The 25,761-nt window shown below is 38.3% G+C and overlaps 1 protein-coding gene across 1 annotated transcript; it reads right to left on the reverse strand.

Annotated features, from left to right (window-relative positions):
- Positions 1 to 1,409: 1,409 nt before the first annotated feature.
- On the reverse strand, positions 1,410 to 25,072 carry LOC109112707 (transcription regulator protein BACH2-like). The gene is given in 6 exon segments (XM_042755844.1): positions 1,410 to 4,914; positions 5,980 to 6,186; positions 11,253 to 12,746; positions 24,816 to 24,935; positions 24,937 to 24,960; positions 24,962 to 25,072. Coding segments are annotated over 6 exon segments (2,424 nt in total). The 5' UTR covers positions 25,064 to 25,072; the 3' UTR covers positions 1,410 to 4,437.
- Positions 25,073 to 25,761: the final 689 nt, after the last annotated feature.

The following is a 25,761-nucleotide window of genomic DNA, read 5'->3' on the forward strand; positions in this document are numbered from 1 at the left end:
GCAGAAGAAAGTAAAAAAAAAAAAAAAAAGGTTCTGAATTCACTTATTCAACAATAAGTGGAGTATCAAGCAACCACAACACAACGTACATGATATGTTTCTTTATTTCATAAACAGAAATGGTGTCTAGACAAAATCTGTCATTTATATAACACTAGCAATTGAAATGCATGAAAATGAGTCCTGCACAATACCGTATGTACAATGGTTTTTAAGTCATTATATTCATTAGGGTCATGTAGCATTTCAAAATCAAAAAAAAAAAAGTAAAAACTCTTAGTACAGAATAAGCAACGAAACAGCTACCTCAAATTGACAATATTAACACAAAACAGTCTTCTAGAAAAAATTGCGATAAAGAGTCAGAAAGAGAGATAGAGAGAGAAAAACAACTCGTGTGACTACAGGCCAAAGGGCTATTCCATTAAAAATTATGCACCAAAATCTACCAATACAATAATCCGTATAATCTGTGTAAAAAGCATGTAGAAAAAACACCTGATGCAGTTTGCTGATACAGTCATTGACCAGTAATGAGAGGTATGAAGGATTTCACAGGTAGATAAGTGTGAGAAAGAGAGTAAGAGTCCGCTCTGCTAGCCGAAACATGGGGGCTCACAGCCCCTGCATACACTCTTCACTTGAATGTGAACTATGGCCTCTGGAAGTTCTAAGGCAAAGTTGGAGGTGCACTTTGTATTCATGGTACACTGGAGCATCCCCGTCGGGCAAAAAGACAACTTGAGGAACAGGAGCATAGTTATCAAACGGCCATTTTTCTGTTCGCTTGTAAAAACGTACAAAACAAAGACACAATGCTAAATCTATCCATTTGAACGAGCCTCAAGATTTCTATGTACATGGCAAAATTCTCGTAAAACACAACACCTTCTTTTTGTAAACATTTAGCCTTTTTATCATGCCATTTTCAGTCCAAATACCAAATGTTTTATAAAGTTAAGCAAATTGTGAAAAGGCAAGTTTTTGAGCAACCCTTTGGAACGCCAGTGTTCATATTTCAGAGAAGCAGCACGAATGAAACAAACCGACCAAATTATTCAAACAAATGACATTAAATGGGAGCTTAGATGAAGACATGTAGGGTGTTTTCTTGTACAGTATTGGTTCTCAATACATTTACTGAAGCTTAAAATACATGTTGTTTTAACGCAATAGCGAATCGAAAGCTTAAACAATTAGCTGTAGCAGCCAATTTACAACCAAAAACAAATTGCTAGATTTTATTTTGAGATATTTCTTAGCCCTTGTTGGGTTTTCATCCAAAATAATTGTGCAAATCTAGTTGGTTTTCTCCATGAATCAATTTTTCTTAGCTTAGAAACTCTAAAAAAAAAAAAAAAAAAAAAAAAAAAAAACATTAGCTTTATAAGAAACAAAAAAATAAAAAAAAAAAAATGCAAGACACAAAAAAATGCGAAGAACAAAAGCTGAGCTCACCAGCTACCATTAAAAACGTCTGCAAACCAAATAAATAAAAAAAGGACAACAAAATAATGTTGGCACGCACCCTGAGACAAGATACAAGAGCAATCACGAGTCTGATACGAAAATAAAACCTCTGTAAAACAAACAAAAAAAAAACTAGCAGAAGCGTTGTTGAGAGAAGAGCTAATAAGCTTATTTAACCTGTGAGGCTTTCTGTGACCAGGACGAACCCTTGAAGTCACCGTGGAGGCAAACATAATGCAGCTTTTAGTAACAGAGGCTAACAGAGGTCAGAATTCCGATCCGTGTCACCCAGACTCTTGGTTTCTTCCACATCTGCATCGAAACGTCAGCCTGAACCGAAGCATCCCCAGGCTCTTAAGGCCAAGTGTGCAAGCGTGAGGAGTCAGCTGTATCACAGACGGCACAGAAAACACCACTCATACATTGCCATGCGAGGAACATAAATAAAAGCAGATTTGGGAAAATGTTTTTGGATCACCTTTTTTCCAGAAATGTCAAAATTGTGGACTTAGATTCTCAAGTGTACGACAGTGTGCTTGTCAAGTGGAAGTTCATGCTTTTCACGCTTCATTATTTATACAACATGAAATAAGAAAAACGCATCATTATAGGGATGATTTGCATATGTGTGCACAAATGTCCACTTGGACCCATAAATCTTTAGTTCTAGTCTTGTACCTGATTACAATTTAGAAATGGCAAATACGGTTTTAATTCCTTTAGAAAAAGAGAAAGAGAGAACGAGAAAAAGATCCACAATGAAAACAACAGCACAACTATCCATCACAATACCTCTAGATTCTACATCCCAGGAGAGACACTCCAACCAGTGTGACGTGTTCACGTGTGTGTGTGTGTGTGTGTCTCTGTGTGTGTATGTGTGCTTGCATACGAGAGGGAGAGGGGATGTATTACTTAAAACTTGAAATGCGTCTGAATATTAAACAATCAGACTGGCAAATACACAAGCACGCATACATGGAGCTCTAGAGGTCAAAGGTATTTCAAATAATAGAGAACTATGTCAAATGAGAGGCATTCCCAACTGTTGGGAGTTTCAATTTTTTTAACATTTTTTTTAAGAAAATCGCTCTCAATTTTTGCTGGAGTAAACAACAATCAAACTGTTTTTCTGAGGCCTACATTTTGAGGCAAAGAAACTCTAAACAAACTATATAAAACATACAGGCAGCATGCAATCCCATTATTATGGATATACGTTTTTAACAAATGTACAATAAAGGGAAATATAGGACGACTTTAAAGAATTGGCTCTTTCCATCCAATTCAGATCAGATTTTTCGCTTTTTAAGATGCTTTTTTTTTTTTAGTGTCTTCCATAAAAATGCAGTTTGAACCTTCACTAATCTTTATCACTTAAATGAACCTGAAAACGTTCTTTATAAGATACCAAGTTGTTTAAGATCATCTGTCTGAAAAGACACTTTTAAGTGTCTGTGTTAAGTGCTTCAATTTCAGACTTTTTAGGGTCCTGAAAAAGAAATCTACCCTTTCTGAAGTGCTAAACGGTCAAAGAGTGCTGAGGGCCCTTTAATTGACTTCAACATAATTTCCAACATAATTGAGCCGAAACTGAAAGTGTGTAGGATTGTGATGACGTTTGTTTCAGGTAACACTGTTCGGAGGTGTCTGTGAACACACTGTAAATACTGATAAGAAATAAGGTTTCCTCAGAGAGCACTTTTTCACATTTGAAGGAGAACAGCTCACCACTATGCACACCATTTACATCCAAATTACATGCAAGGGGCTCTATGCGCTGCACTGGGAGGGGGTTTGTATGCGAGCGTGTGTGTGCATGCGTCAGTGTAAGAATGCTAGTTTCCTGAGTTTAAGCACACCCATCGTCATGGGGAATTCATTTGAGACAGGAAACAGCACCAGTTTTCCCTTCGTGACAAAAAGGTGCTTGATAAAACCCCAGAGAAAAGAAAGAAAAGAAAAACGAAAAAGCCATTTAAAGTTCTACCTGTACAATATTAACGAAACCGTCTCCATGCGCCGTACTATTTACAATACGCTTACTGCCGAGCAAGCACTTCTTGAAAACATCCAATGGTACAGTATTGCTGACGCAAAAGGTGGCCGAAACTTCGATGCGAATCGTTCGCCTTTCCGTCGTACTTTCTTTCGTATCAGTGCTGTGGAAGGCAAAGGAGGAATGTTTTAGATACCACCAATCTGTACAAATTAAGTGTTGTGGTACACAGACACTACAAACGGATGATGCAGAAGACATTTTTGCATATGGACATTTACAGTCTAGCTGCTGTAGAAAAAAAAAAAATCTGTATTTTTTTTTTTTCATGAGTTATACCGAACATTCAGAATATTTCCTGAGTTTGAATTTACTGTGACAAGGGCCACAAAAAGAAAGATAAGAGAGGAGGAGTAATAGAGATTTAGAGGTAGAGGGGGTAAACAGTGGTGGGGTGGGGAGAGAGAGAGAGGGAGAGAGAGAGAGAGAGAGAGAGCGCGCAAAAACTGCTGCTAGGTCCGTAGAGGTCTGAATGTGAGATGTATTCAGAGCCCATCCCATCTGAATGGACTGTAAATGGAAACAGACAGTGTTGCCACTGTCTTGGAAAGGTGTAGCACCATCGTGAAGTTCTGTGAGAAGGTCTCAGCCACTCTGCCATGGCTGAATGAAAGAGAACCTTGAGAACAGTATTGCTGCTGTTAAGACAACTGTAGTGTCAACCTTTGTTTTAAAAAAAAGACAATAAAAAGACACACACACACACATACATACGTATATATATATATATATATATATATATATATATATATATATATATATATATATATATATATATAAGTCAGGAACACTGGCAGAGGCTGGCCATCTCAACAGCCCTCGATTTTTGAGGGTTTGTCAGAAGACGTAACTAAATTAAATAATAAAAAAAAAAGTTGTAAAACAAATCAACACAGAAACCACCATCATTAGGTACAGTCCTTTCTGTTGGGCTGTTCGTCAGTTGTACATTTATCCGTCATCTCCTGACAGAAGTCTACTGTCACCGTCTGATTGGACTGTTTCAGAGACAGGCCCGCCTCCAGGTAGGCGGAGCCGGCATCTTGCTCCTCCCTGTCATTGCTCATGTCTTCGGACCCGTTTCCGGTCTTCCACTGGGCCGGTCGCGATTGCCCGTCTTTTGTGGCGGCCAATTTGAGGAAGCTCTGTTCGGGGGTGGAGCAAGTGGTGAGGTCGATGCTGCTGGTGGGTAGGGCCTGGTTGCCGGGGGCGACGGAGGCGGTGTTGCCAGGGCGCAGAATAGGGCAGTAGTGATGGACCTGTTCTGGGCTCAGCTGCACGTCTCGACACACCTCCTCAGATAGACAGGAGAAATTCTCCCATAACTCTCCCATGCACGCCTTCAACTGGTTGCGCTCTGTTAAGAGCTTCTCCTTCTCACACACCTGTGAAAACACACAGAAAACAAACACATATTTGACACCTGTGTGTGGTACAGTTCATACACTTTTTGACTAATAAATAACCATGATTTTGCATGACCTTTTCAGTTGTTGATTAATGGTAAGTTTTTTAGACATCCTTTTGCAGAGATTGCTGGGCAGATTTCTTGCAAATTTGTATGTCAAGTATCAGTTTTTGAACTATTAGATTTAATTGATATTCAAATGTGTCATGTTTTTCTGTTCTAACAAACGAGAAACAATACGAGAGAGTGTAAAAAATACCTATATTTATACTTAAATATTTTTCATACTGAAGTCACAAAAAAAAATACCTTTTAAAATTCCCTGATATTAACATATTTACAGGGACCCTGTACAGTGAAATAAACACTTATTGAGCATTTCATTTAACATTATTTATTATGTCTTTTAAGCCTGATGTCCACACTCAGGTGATTTCAAGGATTACTATTCTTGCTAGACCATTTGATCCCCAACATAGTCAAACCTGCTCCACACGCATATATACACACATTGCTATGAACGTACAGTGATCTATAAGGGACCAGCTGAGTTATGTACGTCACCCTGCAGCACTAACACGGTCTTCTTGCTCTCAATCTCCATGGAGATCTACACACATCTCCCATCTTCATAAATCCATTCATGCTACAACTTCATTTCAGATGAGCTTTAATATAGCTTTCAAACTCTGACGATGGAAGAGAAGGAGAAGAAGAAGAAGAGAAGCAGAGGGATCTCTCCTGCTGCTTTCTGCGAGATTATATAGAGGATGCACATGTGGCATCAAAGCGCAGGCTGTCAGGCTTCATGCACATACACCGTATCACACATCAAAGACAAACGGCTCCGCCTCCATCATACAGCATGGGACCGGCTCTGTGATTGACATAGTGGTGCTGCCATGGCAACGTGACAGCCTCTGAGATGAGGTCTCTTGCTGCTTGTGGTGACTGATAACAACCTGAAGGCCGATGTGTATTATAATAAAGATGTTTTGTCACATACAGCAGGACAGAGACAGTGAGGTGTTCGTGTATTTACCAGTTTGCGTATTTCACACTCAAGGTTCAGGATGCAGTCAAGTTTCCTCTTGCGGCAGCGCTGGGCCGCGATGCGGTTTTTACTGCGTCTGCGCATGTCATGGATGTATTCCAGTTGCTCTGAGGTCAGCTTGTGCATTTTCACCATCATTTGGAAGTCGTTGCGTGGAAGATTTGTGATCTGATCGACAGGGAACGGAAGCTTGACCTGTAAAGACATACATGAGCAATGCGTTATTCTGTGACCTTTTTACTTTTCTTCCTGAAAGCATTTCTGCTCAGACATTAAATCAACATCATCTGAATGACAGCTGATCGCAGAACAAGGGAACTTGACACAATCAGCAACACACAAGGAATACCACCAACCCATTAATAAAAAAAAAAAAAAAAAAAAAAATTCTCCATCTTCCATTGAAAATGATCTGTGAGTTCTTATGAAATAAAAATGCACTAAAATGTAAACAAACTTGCAATGTATTTTGTCACCACTAGATGGAAGCAGAACAGTTCTTTTACTATAACCGAAGTTGCCCAGCCCTGATCTAACATATGTTCAGTTAAGATTTAAAACACTATTAATTCACTTTTAAACGTAATCTTTAGCAAATCTCAAAATGTATATCGATTTTCATGCTACACATCAAATGCGTAAATTCACTTGTAGCACTGAAAATGATAGATTTAAATTTGATAATTTTATTTTTCATTTATTTGGACAAAATATTACAGAATTTTAATATTGACTATTTTTGGGTTATTGGCCATGCCATTAAAATAATCTCACATAAACTAGAGTTATTAATGAATGAGGCAACCATGGTGTATACCGACTATAATACTGCCCTACTTAACTCGCATGGGCTTTGTGTGACTATGACCCTATAAACCTGAACCACAGCGGTGCAGCTACTCTTCCATGTGAAGTGGACCGCTCTGCTGGGATGCCCACAGTGACTGAGACTGAGAGAAGATGAAAGTGTAGATCTGGCTCAGTCTGGCACAGAGCAGCGGGGGGCCGGGGCTCTGGCAGGTCGGCCCGTTCTGTCTCTACGGCATCATTAATAAATGATGGACAGACCTTTTTCTACTCTCACAGCTCAGCTGACACTGCTCCGCATACATGCTCAGTGTGATTTTTGTGTCATCTTAATGATCCGATTTTTTTTTTTAAATGGAGAGGAATGTCTTTTTTACACGGTCCAAGAAAACACTTTCTTTCTATGACCTTCTCATGTGTCCTTCCCCTCTCTGGTATCAGTTTGAGGTGTGTGTGTATGTGTGGCAGTATCATAAGAGTGATGTCTATATTTAGTGTCTTACCACCAGAACCAGTTTAGAAAGCTGGCAGAGATGACAGAACACACACACCAGCGGCACTTATAAATTCAAACGTGATCCCGATTCTGTCTCTCTCTCTTCTCTTGGTCCTTTACTCTTTCTATAGGTCATTATTCTTGAAATGGGTCTGAAGTGAAAAGTAGGACTCATCTGTTACTGGGAGCAAAGTGGCCCCACTCTTTTTGTCCCTCGCTTCCTTTTTAAGCATGGACATCTGCAGCAGGGAATTGTGGGAAGGTGACGGGAATAAGAGGGGCCAAATGCCTGAGGTCACACACAGTTATCCATTTGGTTAGTTAAAATGAATTTAGTGGTAATTAGATCATCTATTTGCTAAATATCATTACTGTCCTTCAGACATTCCCAGAAACGTTACTGTGCTGCTGTGCATCTCTTTGTTTCACATGTCTCGGTAATGAGACGCCATGTGACACAGATAAGAAAACATTCTGAAACAACCCCTAAGATATTCCTCTTTTTTTCTTCCCTCCTTTCTTCTCTTGCTTTTCTTCTTTCGGCCCTGTTCCTATTACTGGAACTCTCCACAGGGGCTGAGTAATGGGGGAAAACTATCCACGGACACACGTGCATGCATCCCCCCTCTCAAAGACACAGGACAGACACACATGCACACACACACTCACTCTGTCTAATGGAGTGATGGGCCTGTCTGTAGTTACCATGGGGCTTCCTCCCCATCAGGACCAAAGCGTCTGCTTGTGTGTGTATGTGTATGCCTAAGATAAATGGCCTGTATGAATGCCTGTCTAGGTCAGTGGTAAATTCCCAATGTAACACATCTGGAGTAAAAAGCACCATCCTGTAGGAATTCAATTCTTTTCTCTTAGACGGCAATCAGTTTAAATGAAGAGCTAATAGAGACTTAAATCTCCAGCTTCTCCAATTTTTTTTAAATGAAACTAAACTGAGAAAAGAAGTAGAAATTTCTCACTGTAATGTTTGAAATCTACACCTTTGATAATGTTTCCTAAAACGTTTAGAATAAATCATTATTGCAACATAACTAACTTTACAGCAATTTACAGTCCATTTATGAATTTCTTTTTTTATATATCTAACCAAGTTTCACATTTAACTGAGTTTTAAACTGACTCTAGACATCCATTCATTAAATAGAAACATGTTACATCCGATTCTGCTTCAACAAACCAACAGTGAGCTTTCGTAAGATTTCAGATTTTCACCTTAAGCATATTTCAGTCGTGCGGTTTTACAGTTCACCAATGCGACATCTGACGAATAATTTGTAGACCACAATCGGCTCATATTGAGAGAGCGGCTTGGCTTTTAAAGACGGAATGAGAGGAACAGAAATGGTTCTGACTTCACTCCTCACTTCCTGCGATGCTAAACTAAAGGGTTAATGCTTCTTGCACCATGAATTTGAAGAATGAGAATGTAGAAGTGAGAGTGAGATTTTTGTCTGTGGGCTTTTCTGATCACACCCACTCACTTCGAGATCAATACTGTACTTCACTCAGTGTAACCGAATGACTAAAGCATTAAGAAAATGGTGGAGAAATCTTCTCAAAGGTCTCAACTCAAGATATGATAACGGTTCTCAGTAGGGAAGTTTTTTTTTGCCACCTCTCCTGAAATTTCTGCTGTCAATTCACAGTGAAATCTTCTGTAACCATCAGAGTGATTTGCCCTTAAAAGCGCTTAAGACTTCATTCCTCCAGTATCTTCCAGAGGTGTCAAGTCGGTCTCAAAAAGTATGTTATTGTGTGTGAAACAGGTTAAAGTAACCTGAGCTCTTCCTGTCTGAATAGGTGTTGATCACAGAGGGTAAGTGATACTGTCTATGACTCATGAAGGAGAGAGAAAAGTTCAAAGACCTGATTTAACTCCAGTATCTAGACCGGCCTAGACTAGCACTATGATTAGCCTACAGTTTAACAACTTCCTTCCTCCTTTGAAGTCATTGTTTCAAGCAGCAGGCTGAAGCTATTTTTGAAACTGTTTCTCTCTTTGTGTGCTGATCCCCTTCCATCTTTCGTGCTCTTTCTCTCACCTGCTATTTGCTATGAAAACACAGAAAGGACAGTGTCTTCCCTGAAAATTCTGTGTGTTTATATTGTAATATCACTAGGGGAGAGAGCAAGTAAAAAAGAAATAGAGAGAGAGAGACAGAATGATGGGAGTTTCTTCTACTAGAAGCATGGATTTTTTTTTGTTATAGACTACAGTTTAAAAGTTTGGGGTCCGTAGATGAGAAAATGAACAGCAGTGAGAACAAAACTGAGAAGAAGAGTAAACCTTGGAATGAAATAGTGTTTCAGATACTAGAGTGACATGAGAGCTTTCAAGAGAGAGATCTTGAACATTTGGCTATACAATTCCAACTCTGTTGTACTTTAAACGAAATGAAGCCATTTAGTGAAGTTAGGAATTTTTGATCTGTTGCTGAATGAAAACTGAAAAGAAAGAGTAAACTAGTTGAGCTACAAAGCTCCATTTATAAGCCAAATGAAAAGTCAGATGCTCTGAGAGTGTGTGTGGGGAGGGAAATAATTTGAGAGGCAACAATTACACATTACCAGCAGGTTTGTCTTGCTGTTCAGGTGATGTGCGCCAAGTATTTTAAGCACAACTCATAAACTGCTGAAAAGTGCTCAGTGTTACCATGGCAACAGACCAGTTTCTCCATGGCTCCTACATGTATTCCTAAAGGTCTGATCCCCAGTCTATAAAGATGAAGATCTCCCCTTTTTCTTTATAGTGCTTTACTCTTTCAAAATATACAGCATCCCTGGGGAAATCTCGCTCAACTCTAGCCAACTTCACACAAGTGTTTATCTATTCTTTCTCTTCATACCAAATCTCTACATGTATAAACAGTCATTTATCAATGTCATGCCTTCATCATTAAAGGGCAGTTTCTTTAGAAAGATAATGTGAAATATCATGTACCTTGAGCTAAGGAAGCACTGGGGCTTGGTGTGTGCACGTGATTTCTGAGGATGAGGCTGTGAATCTACTCTGTTACATTATACATTACTGTTTTGCCTATTCGGGCTATATATATGTTTGACCTATTCTTAGCTGCTCTATTTTGCCCTGTTTTACTTTAAACTTCACTTCACCATTCTGTTGTACTGTATACTTCCATATCAAGACTGAGACTAGGAAAAAAGTTTTTGATTGAATATATACTTGAACAATTTTAAAGATATAGCTCACTCAAAAATGAAAATTCTGTCAAATATACATCATTCATTCCAAAACAAACATGAATTACCTTCTCTCTTCTAAAAAACACAAAAAATATTAAGAACAACTCATCATCTTTTAAAAACAAATACAATGAAACTCACCGGGGTCCAAAAGTAATACAGGATCCCAGTGACTTTCATTATATGGACAAAAAACAAAACAAAAAAAACATCTGTGTTCTGCAGTCATAGAGGTTTGGAACAACATGAGGGTGAATAAATAATGACTAAATTGTCAATTTTAGTTGAACTATCCCTTTATCATTTACTCCAAATCTCAGCCAAAGATCATAGTCAATTTTGATTATAGCTTACTGTGCTTTCCCTATACAAAACAGCAATCCAGATTTGATTGTCAAATCAAGTTTGCTCCTATCTGCTCTATTCTACTCTATTAGTCTTTTCCAGGCAACACACAAAAGGTCAGCGTAATATAATTGCAGTTATTCACGTTCATGTTGGTCCAGACATGAAAATGATTACAGTGTTTATTGGACCATTAGGAGTCTGCAGCTTTATTTAATGAATCAGTGAATAGGAATCAAAGGGGAAGTCTCTGATAGCATGATGGCAGTGTGCACAATCAAATTGGTTTCTGCATGAATGGACGTCAGGATATGAGATGCATAGTGTGCTTCTGCAAGGACAACTGTTGGACAACTGGTAAACACATGAGAGAGAAATCTGGAAGACTCACCTCGGGGCCTTGCTCTCGAACATGACATGATTCACTGTCCGCCTCCGAAAAGGACCCTGACTCATCACTGGAATTGGTTCCATATGACTGCTCACACTTTATCTTGGGCCGCACCCGTGCAAATAGCACATCTGTCCCACCTCCTGGCTCCTGCGGGTCAGTCGTGAGACACCGTGTCACGTTTGGACAAGGCGAGGATGAAAACTCGAACTGCGGCAGGCTGCAGGGGGACCCGCCGCTTCCGTCCTCAGCATAAGAATACGACGAACAGGAGCTGGAGGTCCGAGTTCGGGTCTCTGAGGGGGGCGATCGTGGGCATACCTTGATTGGCACTGGGCAGCTGGTATTGGGCCTTTGGCGGCAAAGCAGGGGTGGGTCACTGGCTGTGGTGCTGGGGGAGTAGGTCTGGGAGCTGGGGAGGGACTGGCTGGCACCGGCCCACAATCCCTTTGGCATGTGTTCTGAGAGCTCTTTCTCCAGTGAGTTCCCACTGGGATGGGAGTGGGTGGGTGTACCCAGTCGGTCACAAGGCCCTGAGGAGAAGATGACACTGCGGCGGTCTGGCTCCACCTCTTGCTTGCACACACCATCGCAGGAAGCTGACTTCAACGAAACCTCTGGCGGGAAACCATCTGCATCTTTGGGGAACACGACAGGCATGCCAAGCTCATTGCCAAGCGAAGGCCTGTAGTCTTTTTTGTGGTCTCCCTGAGTGGTTCCTTTATCCTGGGCATTGACGAGTCTGTTAGCAAAGAGTTGTTGGGGTGTGCTAGGCAGGTCCTTCTTAAAGAGAGATCGTAGGCAGGTGGGTGACTTGCTGCTGCCTTTTGGTTGGTCCACTGCTATGGAACCATCCAGCTCCATCTCAGCCACACTGTCCTTTTCACCACCGTCCTGCTCGTCCCCTGACAGGCAAAGCGAGATGGACTCTTCCTCGCTGCGTGGCTCCTGCTTGATTTGCATCACAGCTGGCCTGTTCATCTCCTTGAATGTGCTTGGAAAACCTGAGGTACTGGTGTGTGAGGAGGTGTTGTTATTGTGCTTGTTGCATGCCCACTGGTACTTCCTGTATTTAGGGCATCGTGGCAGGTCTGAGTTGCCGTGTCTCTCAAAGTCCATCTGTCCATCAGTGAACTCCTCTGTCACCGCCAGCCGCTCATGGTCTGGCTGCCGCAAGGAGTTCAGGGCCTCTGCACAACGGCGAGAGCGTGGAGAACCAGACAGGGTCACCGCAGTTTGCGTTGTCGTCAGCAACTCAGGTTGCATGCTCTCATCCTCCGAGTGATTGCTCTCAGATGCAATCTTGCGACAGAGGACCAGGCCGTCCTCCTCACTGCGCAGTTGGGCCTCCAGGAAGCGAAAGCAGGAGTCCTCCAGGTTGTGCATGCGCAGGAATTCAGCACAGCGGATGACCTCCTGGATGTTTTCTCTGCTGAGCAGCAGCTTAGCCGTATAGGCAAACTGTAACAATGGAGCGAATCCCTGGGCACTGACCTGCACACACACACAGAAAAAACAGGGGAAATTGCCAATGTTACCATCAGCACTGCCATTGTTCAGGGCACTTGGAGTGTGCTGAGAGAACTCGACAGCTCAAATGACCATAAACAAACACTGTAAAGTGCCAGTTAATCTTTTATCAGGTCAGCACTGAACGTTCTATACAGAGGGAAATAAAAATAAGCTTGGCTAGCGCCCCCAGATTGTTGCAAATGGTATTGCAGCAACAGATAGAAGCTTGTAGGTTTGTAAACATAATGTCACATCTATCCCTCAGGTGAGACATCTTAAATCCTAATGGGCTCTAGGACTCTTACGGCTTATCCCTACTACAGCCCATTCTGAGCCTGCTGAGAGAGAGAGAGACAGACGCAGACAGATACGAAAGCCTTCCATTTGACCTAATGCTAGATAATTAGGTAAATGCCTGATTAAAATATATTATAAAATATATTAAAACTATTGAAATGCATAAAACAACTACTAAAATTGCATTTAAGTGGGGAGAAAATAATAACTATTAAAATATATTATAAAATATATTAAAACTACTGAAATGCATAAAACAACTATTAAAATGTCTCAAAACGCTTTGATTTTGCATTTCTCTGCCAGTGAGTCAGGCTCTGCCTGTGCTATGCTGGAGTCAAAACATCATGGACAGACATCGATGTAGGTGCTCTTCATTCTCAGACACATTACAATGGCTGGACTTTGATCTGTGCCAGCATTGTTCAGTCCACAAAGTGCTCTCTCTTCTCCCTCAATGATGTAAAGTGCTCAACAGCACAAGTGAACTTGTGCTCATAGATGGGAGGGAATGAGATCAACACTTTATGTTCAATGAATGGGGAACAAGACACTGTTTACTATGAGATTGTTTCTTTTGTTGACAGGGACAAACAGCTAAGTCTTGTTAAGTTCTCATCATCTTATTCTAAGTTCTCATCACACTTTTCTCGTGGTTAGATGGGAGTTCAGAGAAACTCTTTCCTACTATAACACCAGACCCAAAGAATTTGTTTAGTAGATTTTTCCATTTGGACAAAACAGGGAAAAAAACAATCTTGAGGTTAAATAAGCCTTTTCTGTTACAATGAGTCAAAGCACAGCTGATTGCAGTAGTGTGGGGAATGTGAAACAAATTCGGCACAAACAAAACACTCTTACACTGAGTAAAAGGCTACTGGCTATTTAAAAAAAAAAAATAAATAAATAAAATAAATGGGAATACTGATTTCAGTTGCATTATTTTTCTATGTGAGAAGAAAGAGACTGCAGAATGATGCAAAAACATGAAACCAGCACAGAGAGGAGAGTTTGCCAGGGACAACAGTAAACTTTTTTTTTTTGTACAGCACTTTGATCGACCCTGTCATTATTAAATGTGCTATATAAATCAATAAAACTAAACTAGTGATTAGTGTTCATTATAAAAGAATATTCGACTGTGAAATGTTGTGATTGACCAATCAGAATCAAGTATTCCAGAGATATGAGTAATGATGTATGATAACGTGCAAATCTATAGGCTTCCATTCTGCAAAGTGCAGAATGAAGAACATCAAATCTTCCTAAGAAAGATTTGAATGAATAATGGATGACATTTATTTTCCATCTCCTTCAGAGATGTCACACTCATCCAGTCTTACACAATCAAAGGATTCTATAGCATCCACAAATATGCACACAAACAAAACTGATGACTACCGACTCTGAGTCATCCGGGCCTGTCTGTGTCCAGTAGACGCATTATAGTACAGAAAGAGAGAGAGAGAGAGAGAGAGAGAGAGAGAAAGAGAGGGGCTCATCTGCCCACTGGCAACACAACAGCACCAATCAGTCACTGCTGTGAGGAAGCTGCTGACTCGTTATCTTCGTGGGGGATGGTGTGTGCTAGTGTGTGTATTGTATGTGTGTGTACAGTGTACACGTGTGGGGGAGGATCGTATGTAGAGTGTGCATGTGTGTGCAGGGGATGATCATGGCTCTTATATAGGAAGTGTGTCCACTCAGGAGAGAAAGGAACAGAAAACAGAACGAGGGAGAGATTTAATTCAAACATATGATGGATTTTTTTTAAAGCAAGAGCAGTCAGTACAACCTTATCATACAAGTATCAATGAAGACCCTTGATTTAATGAAAATTCATGATATATTCATGATCCTTTGCTGGAGATATAAAATTAAGCATTATTATTAATAGTATGATGATTTTAATACTTTTTCCCTCATTACGTTTCCTAGAAAGATGTTTTAATGAAATCTTATGTTTCAGTAGCAAAAATGGCATTAGTGTTCAGTTCATTTTCAATAATCAGTTCAAAATGTCAAATTAAAATTTGTTGTAATGAACGTTTAAATTAAAATTAAAATTCTGTGCATGGTACTTTTCATATATTCAAATATTCCGTAATGTGGCGGATTACTGCTGTTGTTATACTGATGCATTTAAATACAAATAATTTAGTATTCTTCCCTGTGTTCGTTTAGAGAGAAACATTATAGAAAACATGCTTTAAATAATTTTATAATTTTTTTGTGTTAGTTACATTTAAGCTTTTAAATGTACTTTTGTCCAGCTCTCTACCTGCCGGTTTGTGACTGAAGTGGAGAGAAATGGGAGGTATGTAAAGGTACAGTATGGAGAGGCTATGCCTGACAAACAGCTCTCTCTGCTGGGGAAAAAGTACTGAAATGTGTTTTTCAGCTGACATCAGCAGACAGGCTGCAGTGGCAGCATCGGCTGCACCATCTGTGACTGCTACTACAAGTGTCTCTGTGACACAAACCCATCAGCCTGATGGAGACAAAAGGAAAGAAGGAAGGCAAGAGGGATGGAAAGTAAGTTAGAGAATGAAGAGTATGGAGCAATGGAAATATGAAAACAAAGAGAAGGAATATAGAGGGGTTAGAAGGGGGTTAGAATTAAAATGGGGTGGAGGGTGGGTCATACGTTCTGAGACAAAGGCTTAAAAGGATAACACCCTAAAAATATAAATTCATTCATTATTTACTCACCCTCATGTCAAAATAAAAGTATAATAATCCAAATATAATTCTCTGTGTGATGAATAGACTGGAATTTAGAAGGAATTTAGAAATTTACTCCCTGACAATCTAGATTAAAATGATGGTAACCAAACAGCTTCAGTTCCCATTTACTTCCACTGAATAGCAGGAGGGTGAGTAAATGATGACAGAATTTTTATTTTTGGATAAAATACCCCTAAAACTTTTGACACTATAACAGAGACACAACAAAATCACATATAAAAAAAAAAAATATAAAAATTCTCTGAAAAACATAAAAAAAAAAAAAAAAAAAAACATACTCAAAAAAAAAAATGATTCGAATATTCTGGGACAAACCATCCCTTTAACCGGGTAGAGCTACAAAGATGAACAACTAAAGAGAAGATAAAAGGTGCTCACGGAAGTGGAAAAATAAAGCACTATTGCAGCTCATTAAGGGACAGACTTTGACATATGAGCCATCGGACCTGTTAACAACATTTATTATGTGAGAAACAGACAAAGGAGCAAATTTATCTCCACGACAGATCTGGGCCATTTATGCTAATTTCAGACTACAGACTATTCTCCCTCACTGGGCCTCAAAAGGGTCATATTGTTACAAAGCAGAAAATGACATGAATTGTACATCATGCATCCTGACAACTCCTGACTATTTGGGAATTGTGCCAAGTGATTCCTTCCATAAAAAGGTCACAGAATGCAATAAACCCCTCACACCTGCCCTCTTGCTCATTCATTCCCTCTCTCTCTGATCTTCTGCCTTTCCCCTCTCAGTAGCAGAGATGGCTAATTTATGTAAATTCGCTCCTGCAAATTCCTGCATGTCATGAATGTTAATGAGGCAAAGATCCATATGACAATTGCACGAGCGCTATACAGGGTGTCTGAAAAAACAAAACCTCTACTGAAGACGGGACGCCTGCGATATGAAATCTGCTGACTAACCTGACATTAAACTCCACATGCAGACACAGACAAATGAGCCCTGCACGGTGCAGCACAAAGTCACGGCTTACACTGATCGGGAATATGCGGGGCCACGGTAAGGGCATTTATTGGCTGTGCTTCAAAATCTACTGAGACAGCATTTTTGGGTATCATAGGCAATTCGAAGGTTTGTATTCAACCTTGGGGAAGGCAGATCAGTAGGTTTTGAAACACAGACTGTAAAAATGATCACAAATACAAATTTTATAGCGACAATTCATCATTTTAGCTTTTTAGTACTGCATAAATAAAATGTGAAAAGGGATACTATATCTGGAACTGCCATCTGGACCAAACAATCACGCAGAATCAGTCACTTTTTTTATATATGTGGAAGATATAAAACAGGAAATACAATATAAATACAAAACAGGAAATGATAATGTCTGATAGAAATGACACAAACAATATGAACTTGTTTTTCCTTCCTTCCATCATTTATTTAATTTATTACCCTTTATTTCTTTGAATTTTACTTCTGTTTACCATTTTCTTAATTGTGGACACTTTACTGACCATCACCCCCCCCACACACACACACACACACTCACACACACCTTAATAAAAAGTAAGGTTAATTTTGAAATATTTGTTTTTCGGATGCAGATTTTGGTATCTAATACCATTGCCATTCAGATATTTATAGGTCTGTCTAAAGTGCCCAAATCCACTGTTTAATGTGTCAGACACGTACAGTACAAAAGCAGACACTCAGATGGGTAAACGCTTGAGATTTAGAGTTAGCGCCCTCCCTAGTGTGTTGGATTAAATCAGATACTCTTCTGGCTAATCCTCTCAAAGTGAGGTTTATGGTACACAACCAGACAGAGAAAAGGACATGACCTCGCCGTCCTTAAGAGCTGGACATTGCTGCATTGTTTGACCTTTAAGACTCTTGTTTCCCTTCTTGAGTAATTTCTCTTCTCACTTAGATTTCCATTTAACAGACGGACTTCCTCTCTCGCTGGCTTTCCTTCTCTGCCCAACACCCCCGGCTGTGATAGAAGACAGATCTCCCTCCATCTGCATGATTGGCTGTAAATGTGTGATAGTCTCATGCTAGCATTCATGTTGTCTGCTGTTACTTCCTCTCTGACCAGCTCTATCCCTCAGGATTACCACTCAACTGCCCCAGCCAGGTCCTGACCTGCTTCAAAGCCTCTCACTATGTTTGTGTCCATCAGCAATTAACCGTAACACCTGCTAAACATTTAGCTTTTCCCTCAAATTAGACATTTTCTGTATATGTGGTTAGGACATGGTGCAACTGATGGTGTGTGTTCAGAAACCCGAAAACAGCCTGCTAAATTCAAATGGTCAGAGAGAGGATAAAATAATAATAATAAAAAATAAACAATTAATTGAAATTAAATGTAATTAAATAGTCAAAAAAAACAAACCTTTCTTCAAAAATGTAAGTGAAGAATGTAAGTGAACAAAAAAAGCATGTTAACACTTTACAAAAAGGTTAAATTCATTAACACATTAGGGATCATAAAATAACAATGAAAAATGCCCCATTTTATCATTTATTAATTTAGGTAAATTAATTTTAATTTATAAATATACTATTTTTAATGGTTATTTCATGTTTGTTCATAATATATTCAGCTTATGTTAATTTGTGTAACTTGAAATTTTATATATTAATTTATGTATATATCAATGTTAACAAATGCAGTCAAATTACACTATTCAAAAGTTTGATATTGGTGATATGTTTTGAAAGAAGTCTCTAATGCTCAACCAGGCTGCATTTATTTAATCAACAAATACATTAAAAACAGCAATATTGTCAAATATTGTTACAATTTTAAACAACACTTTTCTATTTTAATATATGTTAAAATGTAGTTTATTCCTGTGTTGGCAAAGCTTAATTGTCACATGATCCCTTCAGAAATCATTCTAATATGCTGATTTAATGCTTAATAAACATTTCTTCTTAATATCAATTATGAAAGTTATGAACTTTATTGAAAAGTGTTACCTAAATTACATAACCTTCAATGATTTATCTACTGCTTATTAAGAAGAATGAACCTGTCATGATAAATCATAGTACTGTGCCAAACATCAAGCATGCTAAATTTCTGTAGAGCTCAAGGGAAGGAAATCTCTTCATATTCAGAAACCCAAACTAAACTGAAATGAAACAACCCTCCCAATAGGACCTTCAGAAATAGTTTCTCAGAGCTAGTATATTGAGGAATGAGGGGATTTTGATGAATGTGTGTTTTGCAGTGTGTGTATGTTGGGGTTTAAGAGTGTTGCAATGGTTCTGAATTTCATGTGGTTGCTATTCACAAGTGGCTCTGTGTGGAGGACTGTAAACTTTAAACAGGAGGTGGTTTGAGGTCGCTGTACAGACTAGTGCTGAATCAGTGTCGCCTAGACAAACATACATAAACATACATACACAAACCGACGCTGGCTGTCTAAAGCAATGCTGAATCACAGTGACACAGCTGCAGAGCATAGCACCACACACACACACAGACACACACAAACACTCTCTGGTATACATCAACAGTCAAGTTCAATCAAGCTCTGAAGTCCAGCATTTTAATAAATTGCAAATTGCCAAAAAAACAGGTATTAAGGAACTTTGTTGTACAAGTTGTAAGGTTTGCAGAAGAATCTTGCACTAATGAGGGCTAATGAACCGTGTGTTATCCCACGTGTTTATATGGCTATTCGCCCTAAAATGCATATTAGTTAGACTTCAAACATTTGTTTTAGTTAGCATCTTATCTAAAAGCTTCCGCTAAGAACAAAGTCCATTACAATGTACAACAAAGCAGTACAAAACTCAGACGAGCGGAGTCTTTCCTCAAGCCATGAACTAATCCAACCAGCTACGAGGTGAACCACAACTTTACAAACTTTAATTTGAGCCAAAAAAGTATTTGAATATTTGACAAAAACATAAAGTAACAAGATTGTGTACTTAATGTTTTTAATGAGGTAAAAGAACTACAATTCCGCAAAGCATTACAAATGCAGAATTTCTCTGCAGAATCATGGGTAATGTAGTTTACACCACCAATAATTCTACTGTTGAATGATTATTTAAAAACACAAAACAAATTATCTGTGCTAATAATTTCAGCAAAACCATACATTGATTAACAATCTTGTAGCTTGTAAGTCTGCTTTTGAAGATTTAAAGAAAATTAAGGTTTGTGGAGAAAATCTATGGGATTTTACTTCCATAATCTGACTGTTGCACTGTTAGACTTTTAGAAAATATCAGAGAGCTGGATGGTGTAATTGACAAATCAGAAAGACGTATTCCAGAGTGTATGCATAATAAGGTACAGGGAGCTGAATGATGGTTTTATTGCATGACAGCTTTAAGACCACTTTTAAAAGTAATGCATTAGTCACAAGAGAATCTGTGAAGGAAAAAATATAACAGGCAGAGAAGAAACTGGGATGAAAACATGAGCTGTTGGGTGGTGTCACAGAATAATACAGAAGAGAGAATCACTTGAATCAGCAGAGGTTACAAAAGTATGGCAAATTATATGATTAAGGAATTATAATACAGAAAGAGAGTGGTACTATTTATGCTGAACTGTGTCTACAGATGAAGAGCGAACTGAAAGCGAAGATCTGGGGCAGATATAAGCTGACAGACCTAACACTTACACATGGTTTCATCATGTGACGGATGGCCATTCATACTGGGTGCTGACAGCATGTGTATGCGTGTGTATGCATGTGTGTTCTGAATAAGAAGCAAGCAAGATTTATTTAAGATTTATTTTCTCCTCACCATCTCCTGTTACTGTGGTTGTGACCCCCAAAATCGGTTGCATAGGTCTTAAAAACGAATAATAAAATGCAGCTAATAATGTATGCAATTACTGCAAATAAGCTTGCACAGCAAAATAGATAAGCTTATCAACTTAATAGGGGAGAAAAGGCTTTTAATATCATTTATTGTAGAAGTCAAAGAGTATATAATCAAGCTTTATTGTATTTTGGTGCAAATTCATCTGTCACTTGTTAACATGATTAATACTGGCAAATCAGTTGTAAATTACTCAGACTATATCATGTTAATAATTTTGCATATGGCTGAGCCTTTTGCAGTAATTTTAATAAATTTAAAATGGTCAATTTTGTACAATGACAATTTTGGTACTGTGTTGGTTGCCATTAGTGGTCCAATTGAAAATCTGTAAAAGAGCAAAACCAGTTGAGAAGCACTGATCTAATGTGCGGTTTGTCTCTTAATTACTGTGGCTGGAGGGAATCCAAGACCATCATCAAAGCGAAACCTCTAATATGAGAGTCAAATAAAAACCAACCACAACTGGCATAATAACCAAATTAACCTGATAATCACACTGTGCCATTAAGTTCTATTTTTTGGACATTAAAAAGCTTAAAAGAAAATCTCTTTGTATAAAGACATTGCAGACAGTAAATTTTTCATGGATCTCTTGGTATCGGAATCCTGGTATCCTAATACACGTTTTTTTTCCCATCTCCGTAGGGGGTTGAGAAAGGCTGTTTTTCTGTCTCCCTTCATGATCTGATTCCCAACAAAGAGCCGATTAAGGGCCTCTCTCTCTCTCTCTCTCTCTCTCTCTCTCTCTCTCCCCCTCTCTTTCTCTGTGCTTAACATTCGCTTGCTAACACAGATGATGTCACAAACCCCATGCACTCCCCACGACTCCAAACAACTAAACAAGGTCATCTGGGAGGGTGGGCTGGATGTGAGGGGTGTTGCGGAAGGCGAAGGGGAAGAGAAGGAGGTAGTGGGACTCTTTGTTTCACATTTCATCTGCAGTGGATTTTTTTTTTTCATCAACCACCGCACCAGCACCCCCCCCCCCATTCTTCTCCACCGTCACTTGCCTCTTGTGCCATATAGAGGGCGATGTTCAGCACACACCCTGAATGCTGAGCTGAAATCACTGGATGCTGCTGCGTATGTGTGCGACACACACAGAGCACAAAGTCTACACACACACTTATGGCACAGCAGATACATACACTGCCTGAGTCTTTTCAAGAGCTGCAGACTTTGAATCAACATGCCAAAACAAATCATTCATCAAAACACAAAACAACACAGAAGGCTCTGTAACTGAAAGGAACTGGCTAAAAAAACATGAAATGCTCCTAAATTTTCTGTGCTATTGAAAAAAAGCATTAAACAAAACAGGATATGCATGACATTTACCGGTATTAATAGTAAGAGACAGTAACACATTTTCTCTCACATCTAAGGTGAAGATTGTGAATGAAGGAAGCGTTCCATTTTGTCGGAAGTCTCTAAAACTCCTTTAAGTTGTATAAAATCCCAATTCTGCACAGATAAAAACCTGTTAACATGTCACTTTCTTATTTTTACATTCCTCAATAACAGAAAGGCAATGCCAACAGTCTTCAACTGGTATATTATAGATAATAAATACATACTTCTCAATACTAATGTCGTTGCTTCGGCAAGTGTTCATTTTACTATTATTTATATACTATTATACTATTTGTTAATATTCTGAATTAGTCTCTATTTTTATATTTTCAGTTTTCATTTCAAGAATGTGCTTTTTTTAAAAAAAATATTTCTATATAGCTTTAATGTATTTTAATTTCCAATTTAGTAATTTTAGTTCTTCAAACTATTTATTGCAGTTTGCTGCCATGGCAAAATTTATAATTCCAGTCTTATGTTTACAATGTATTTCAGCTGTATATCATAACAAAAAACAAAAAAAACAACCAACAACTAATTTTAATTGTTAACAATAAACAACAATGGTCGTATCCCACTTCAAACCCATGTCCCATGCATTACAAGTGTCCCACTTCTGAGGACCTGCATGCGTGCGCTCAACATGAGAGTGATGAGTAGTGAGCGGAGCGGAGGTGTGAATACATGACTGGAGGTGTTCTTATGCCACATTAAACACCTCGGTGGAAAACTCAATCACTCCAGAGCTCGGAAAGCAGGGGTGGGGTGTGGTGAATGTCCATTTCTGTGCTTATGTGTACGGCAATCACAAAATCTTAGCATGTCCTTAGACCACACTTTTAATTGTTCAGTTCTATAAAAAATGAACCCCAACCAACCAGCAATGAGGTCAATCAAAACATTAATGAACACAAATGTATTCAAAAATTGGACAAAAAGACAAAAACTGTACTTAATGGTTTTTGTGAGGTTAAGAACTATCATCCCACTATAATATGATAACCAAATTAAAAATTAATGAAATTATGAATTAATTAAAAACTTATTGATTTGAATGTAGCAATTATGTACAATGAAACCACGTAATCTATGTCTATTGCCACTATGTATTTTATGCATACAAAGACCGTAGGGAAATTCATAGTGTTTTATGGGAGTGGACAGAAGCTGAAGTGTTCTTCTGGCATGGTTTGACAGCTTCAATTCTCATTTGTGGAGATTTCAGTGTAGAACCATGGGCAATGTAGTTTTTCACACCAGCAATTTCCTATGCTGAAGATGATTATATAAAAATACATTGAAATAAGTGAATGGGCGGCTTCAAGAACCTTGTAGGCCACAGAAGGTCTCTTAAGTTTATTGTTAAAAATCTATTCCCCTATGGTAAAAATGAATGCTTTTATTTTTTACTTCCAGAACCCATAATTCATATTAACATATTAACAAGTAATCCTTGAGATTTTTCAAATCTGAAATAAGTCTTTTTATAAATATTAGATGAAAAAAATCTTCATAGTTTTGCTTTGTTTACCAATAGCTACATGAATTGTTTGCTAGATGCTTACTAGCTTGCCAGCTTTAGCTTAATTGAAATCTCTGCCTTGTTTTTGTTCAGTGTGATATGACACATTTAAACATGCCATTAAAAACACTAAATTGCTACTTGACAGTCTAAAAGAGGAAGGGAAATGAATCAAGTACGATCTCATTAAAATCACCCTATGTTCTTACTCAGCCACGTGATAGAAAACCATAATAAATGCATCCATTTGTTATGCTAATGCTTTGCTTTCGAGAGAAACTTTGCATCTTAATTTTAGATTCATGAACCGGAAAAGCAGCCGAGAAAGGAGGGAGGTTAATGCAACAGATGCTAGTTCATTAAATGTGCATTTTGGGCTAGGGAGAGGTAGAAGACAAACTACTGCTCATGTAGAAGTGTATGAGTGTGTGTTAGAGAGACGACGGCTATTGCTCATAAAGATGAGTAAAATAATGGCCGCTGCCATATGGTAGGTAGACAGGTGATGAGTGGTCATTATAGTCATGCTTTAGCGTACCGTATGAAGGTCAGTATAACTGAATAGTTAGTTCATACCCAGATAGCCATTTTTACACCTTATATATTAAAAAAAGGGATGCATGGAAAAGCATGTCAGAATTTTTTTTTTGCTATTTTTACTAGCAATACTTTGCTATCAGACTTTTCCAAAAAGCTTTGTTGTGAGGCCCACCTAAAACATACAATACCATTAAAAGCTTTGGGTCTGGAAGATTTTTTTTTTTAATGTTTTTTGAAAAGAAGTCTCATCTTTTATTAAAAAAATATAGTAAAACAGGAATATTGTGAAATTATTATTACAACTTAAAATAACTGTTTCTATTATATAGTATATATATATATATATTTATATCTATATTATACTATAATCTATTTAAATCAGTCTAATTATTATTCATGTTGAAAACAGTTGTGCTGCTTAATATTTGTAAGGAAACCTTGATACATTTTTTTTTGCCATTCTCTGATTAAATAGAAAGTTTTAAAAGAAGAGAGTACTGTAGATAGTAAAAATTATTTTTTTTGCAACATTATAAATTTCTTTACTGTCAATTTGATCAATTTAAAGCATCCTTGCTATATATATATAAATATATATATATATATATATATATATAATACAATTATTATTAAAAAATATTACTGAACCCACAACTTTTGAATGGTGGGTGTATCCACCAGTGACCTTGGCAACCTCTCAGTAATTTACTAGGAGCATTAATGTGCATGATAATAATGATAATAGTGTGTTTATCCATACCTCCTCTGGCATGCTGAGAAACCAGTTCATTGTCACTTTGGGTGACGAACCCTGTAGGAAGTACTCGCTGCAGGTGCTAGGACAGCCCTGTGGTGCGCGGAACTCCTTCCCCTCCACCAGCAACGGTCACATCACAGAGCAGGCCCTAGCTTCCGCTGCTCATTCAGACCCAGCAGGATGTTGGGGACAGTGCACCGTCGACTCATACCTACGTACATGGGAGCTTCAGACTTCTCATCCACGGACATACCGCTCACACCCTGCGCAGAAAGAGACAGACAGATATAGAGGGGTAAACTTATGTCATCCAGATGACAGCAAGCAGTGCAACACAATACAACGCGTCCAAACCTGGCCCAAATTGAACACTTCTTTTTAAACCAAAAATGTAGTACAATTAAGTTTTAGAGAGAGGAATAATAATAACAGAGCTAGAGAGGAATAGGTCGTTTGGAAACAATCGTTTTTATCTGGATATGAGTGATTTAAGCCAATGAAATCAAAAACATGGTGTGTTTAACATCACTTCCACAGCAGTTATCGTGATCTTCTGGAAAGCAGTGTTGGTTGCTGTTAAGTGACTGTTTGCGATTCGCACTGCTGTTCTAACAATCCTCAGATGCATGTTTATTATTCTAATGGTGCCTTATTAGAGAAACATGCTGTTTTATGATCCTAAGTGATATTAAATAAATTAATAAGTTAATGCAATACCTAACATGAAATATTTAAATTTATTATAGAAATATATATCATATAAATTAACATTAAATGTATTATGATTAACATGAATTAACAATGACATTAATTTCATAAATTCATATATATTTAATGAATAATAAATATGAAATGAACATCAACCTAGCACTGTAAAAAAATTACCATGATTGGTAACAGTAAAAAACTGGTGAAACTGCTTATAGTGTACAAAAAACCAGTGGATAAC

The sequence above is a fragment of the Cyprinus carpio genome, unplaced genomic scaffold (assembly GCF_018340385.1).
Source record: "Cyprinus carpio isolate SPL01 unplaced genomic scaffold, ASM1834038v1 S000006753, whole genome shotgun sequence".
NCBI classification, from domain to species: domain Eukaryota; kingdom Metazoa; phylum Chordata; class Actinopteri; order Cypriniformes; family Cyprinidae; genus Cyprinus; species Cyprinus carpio.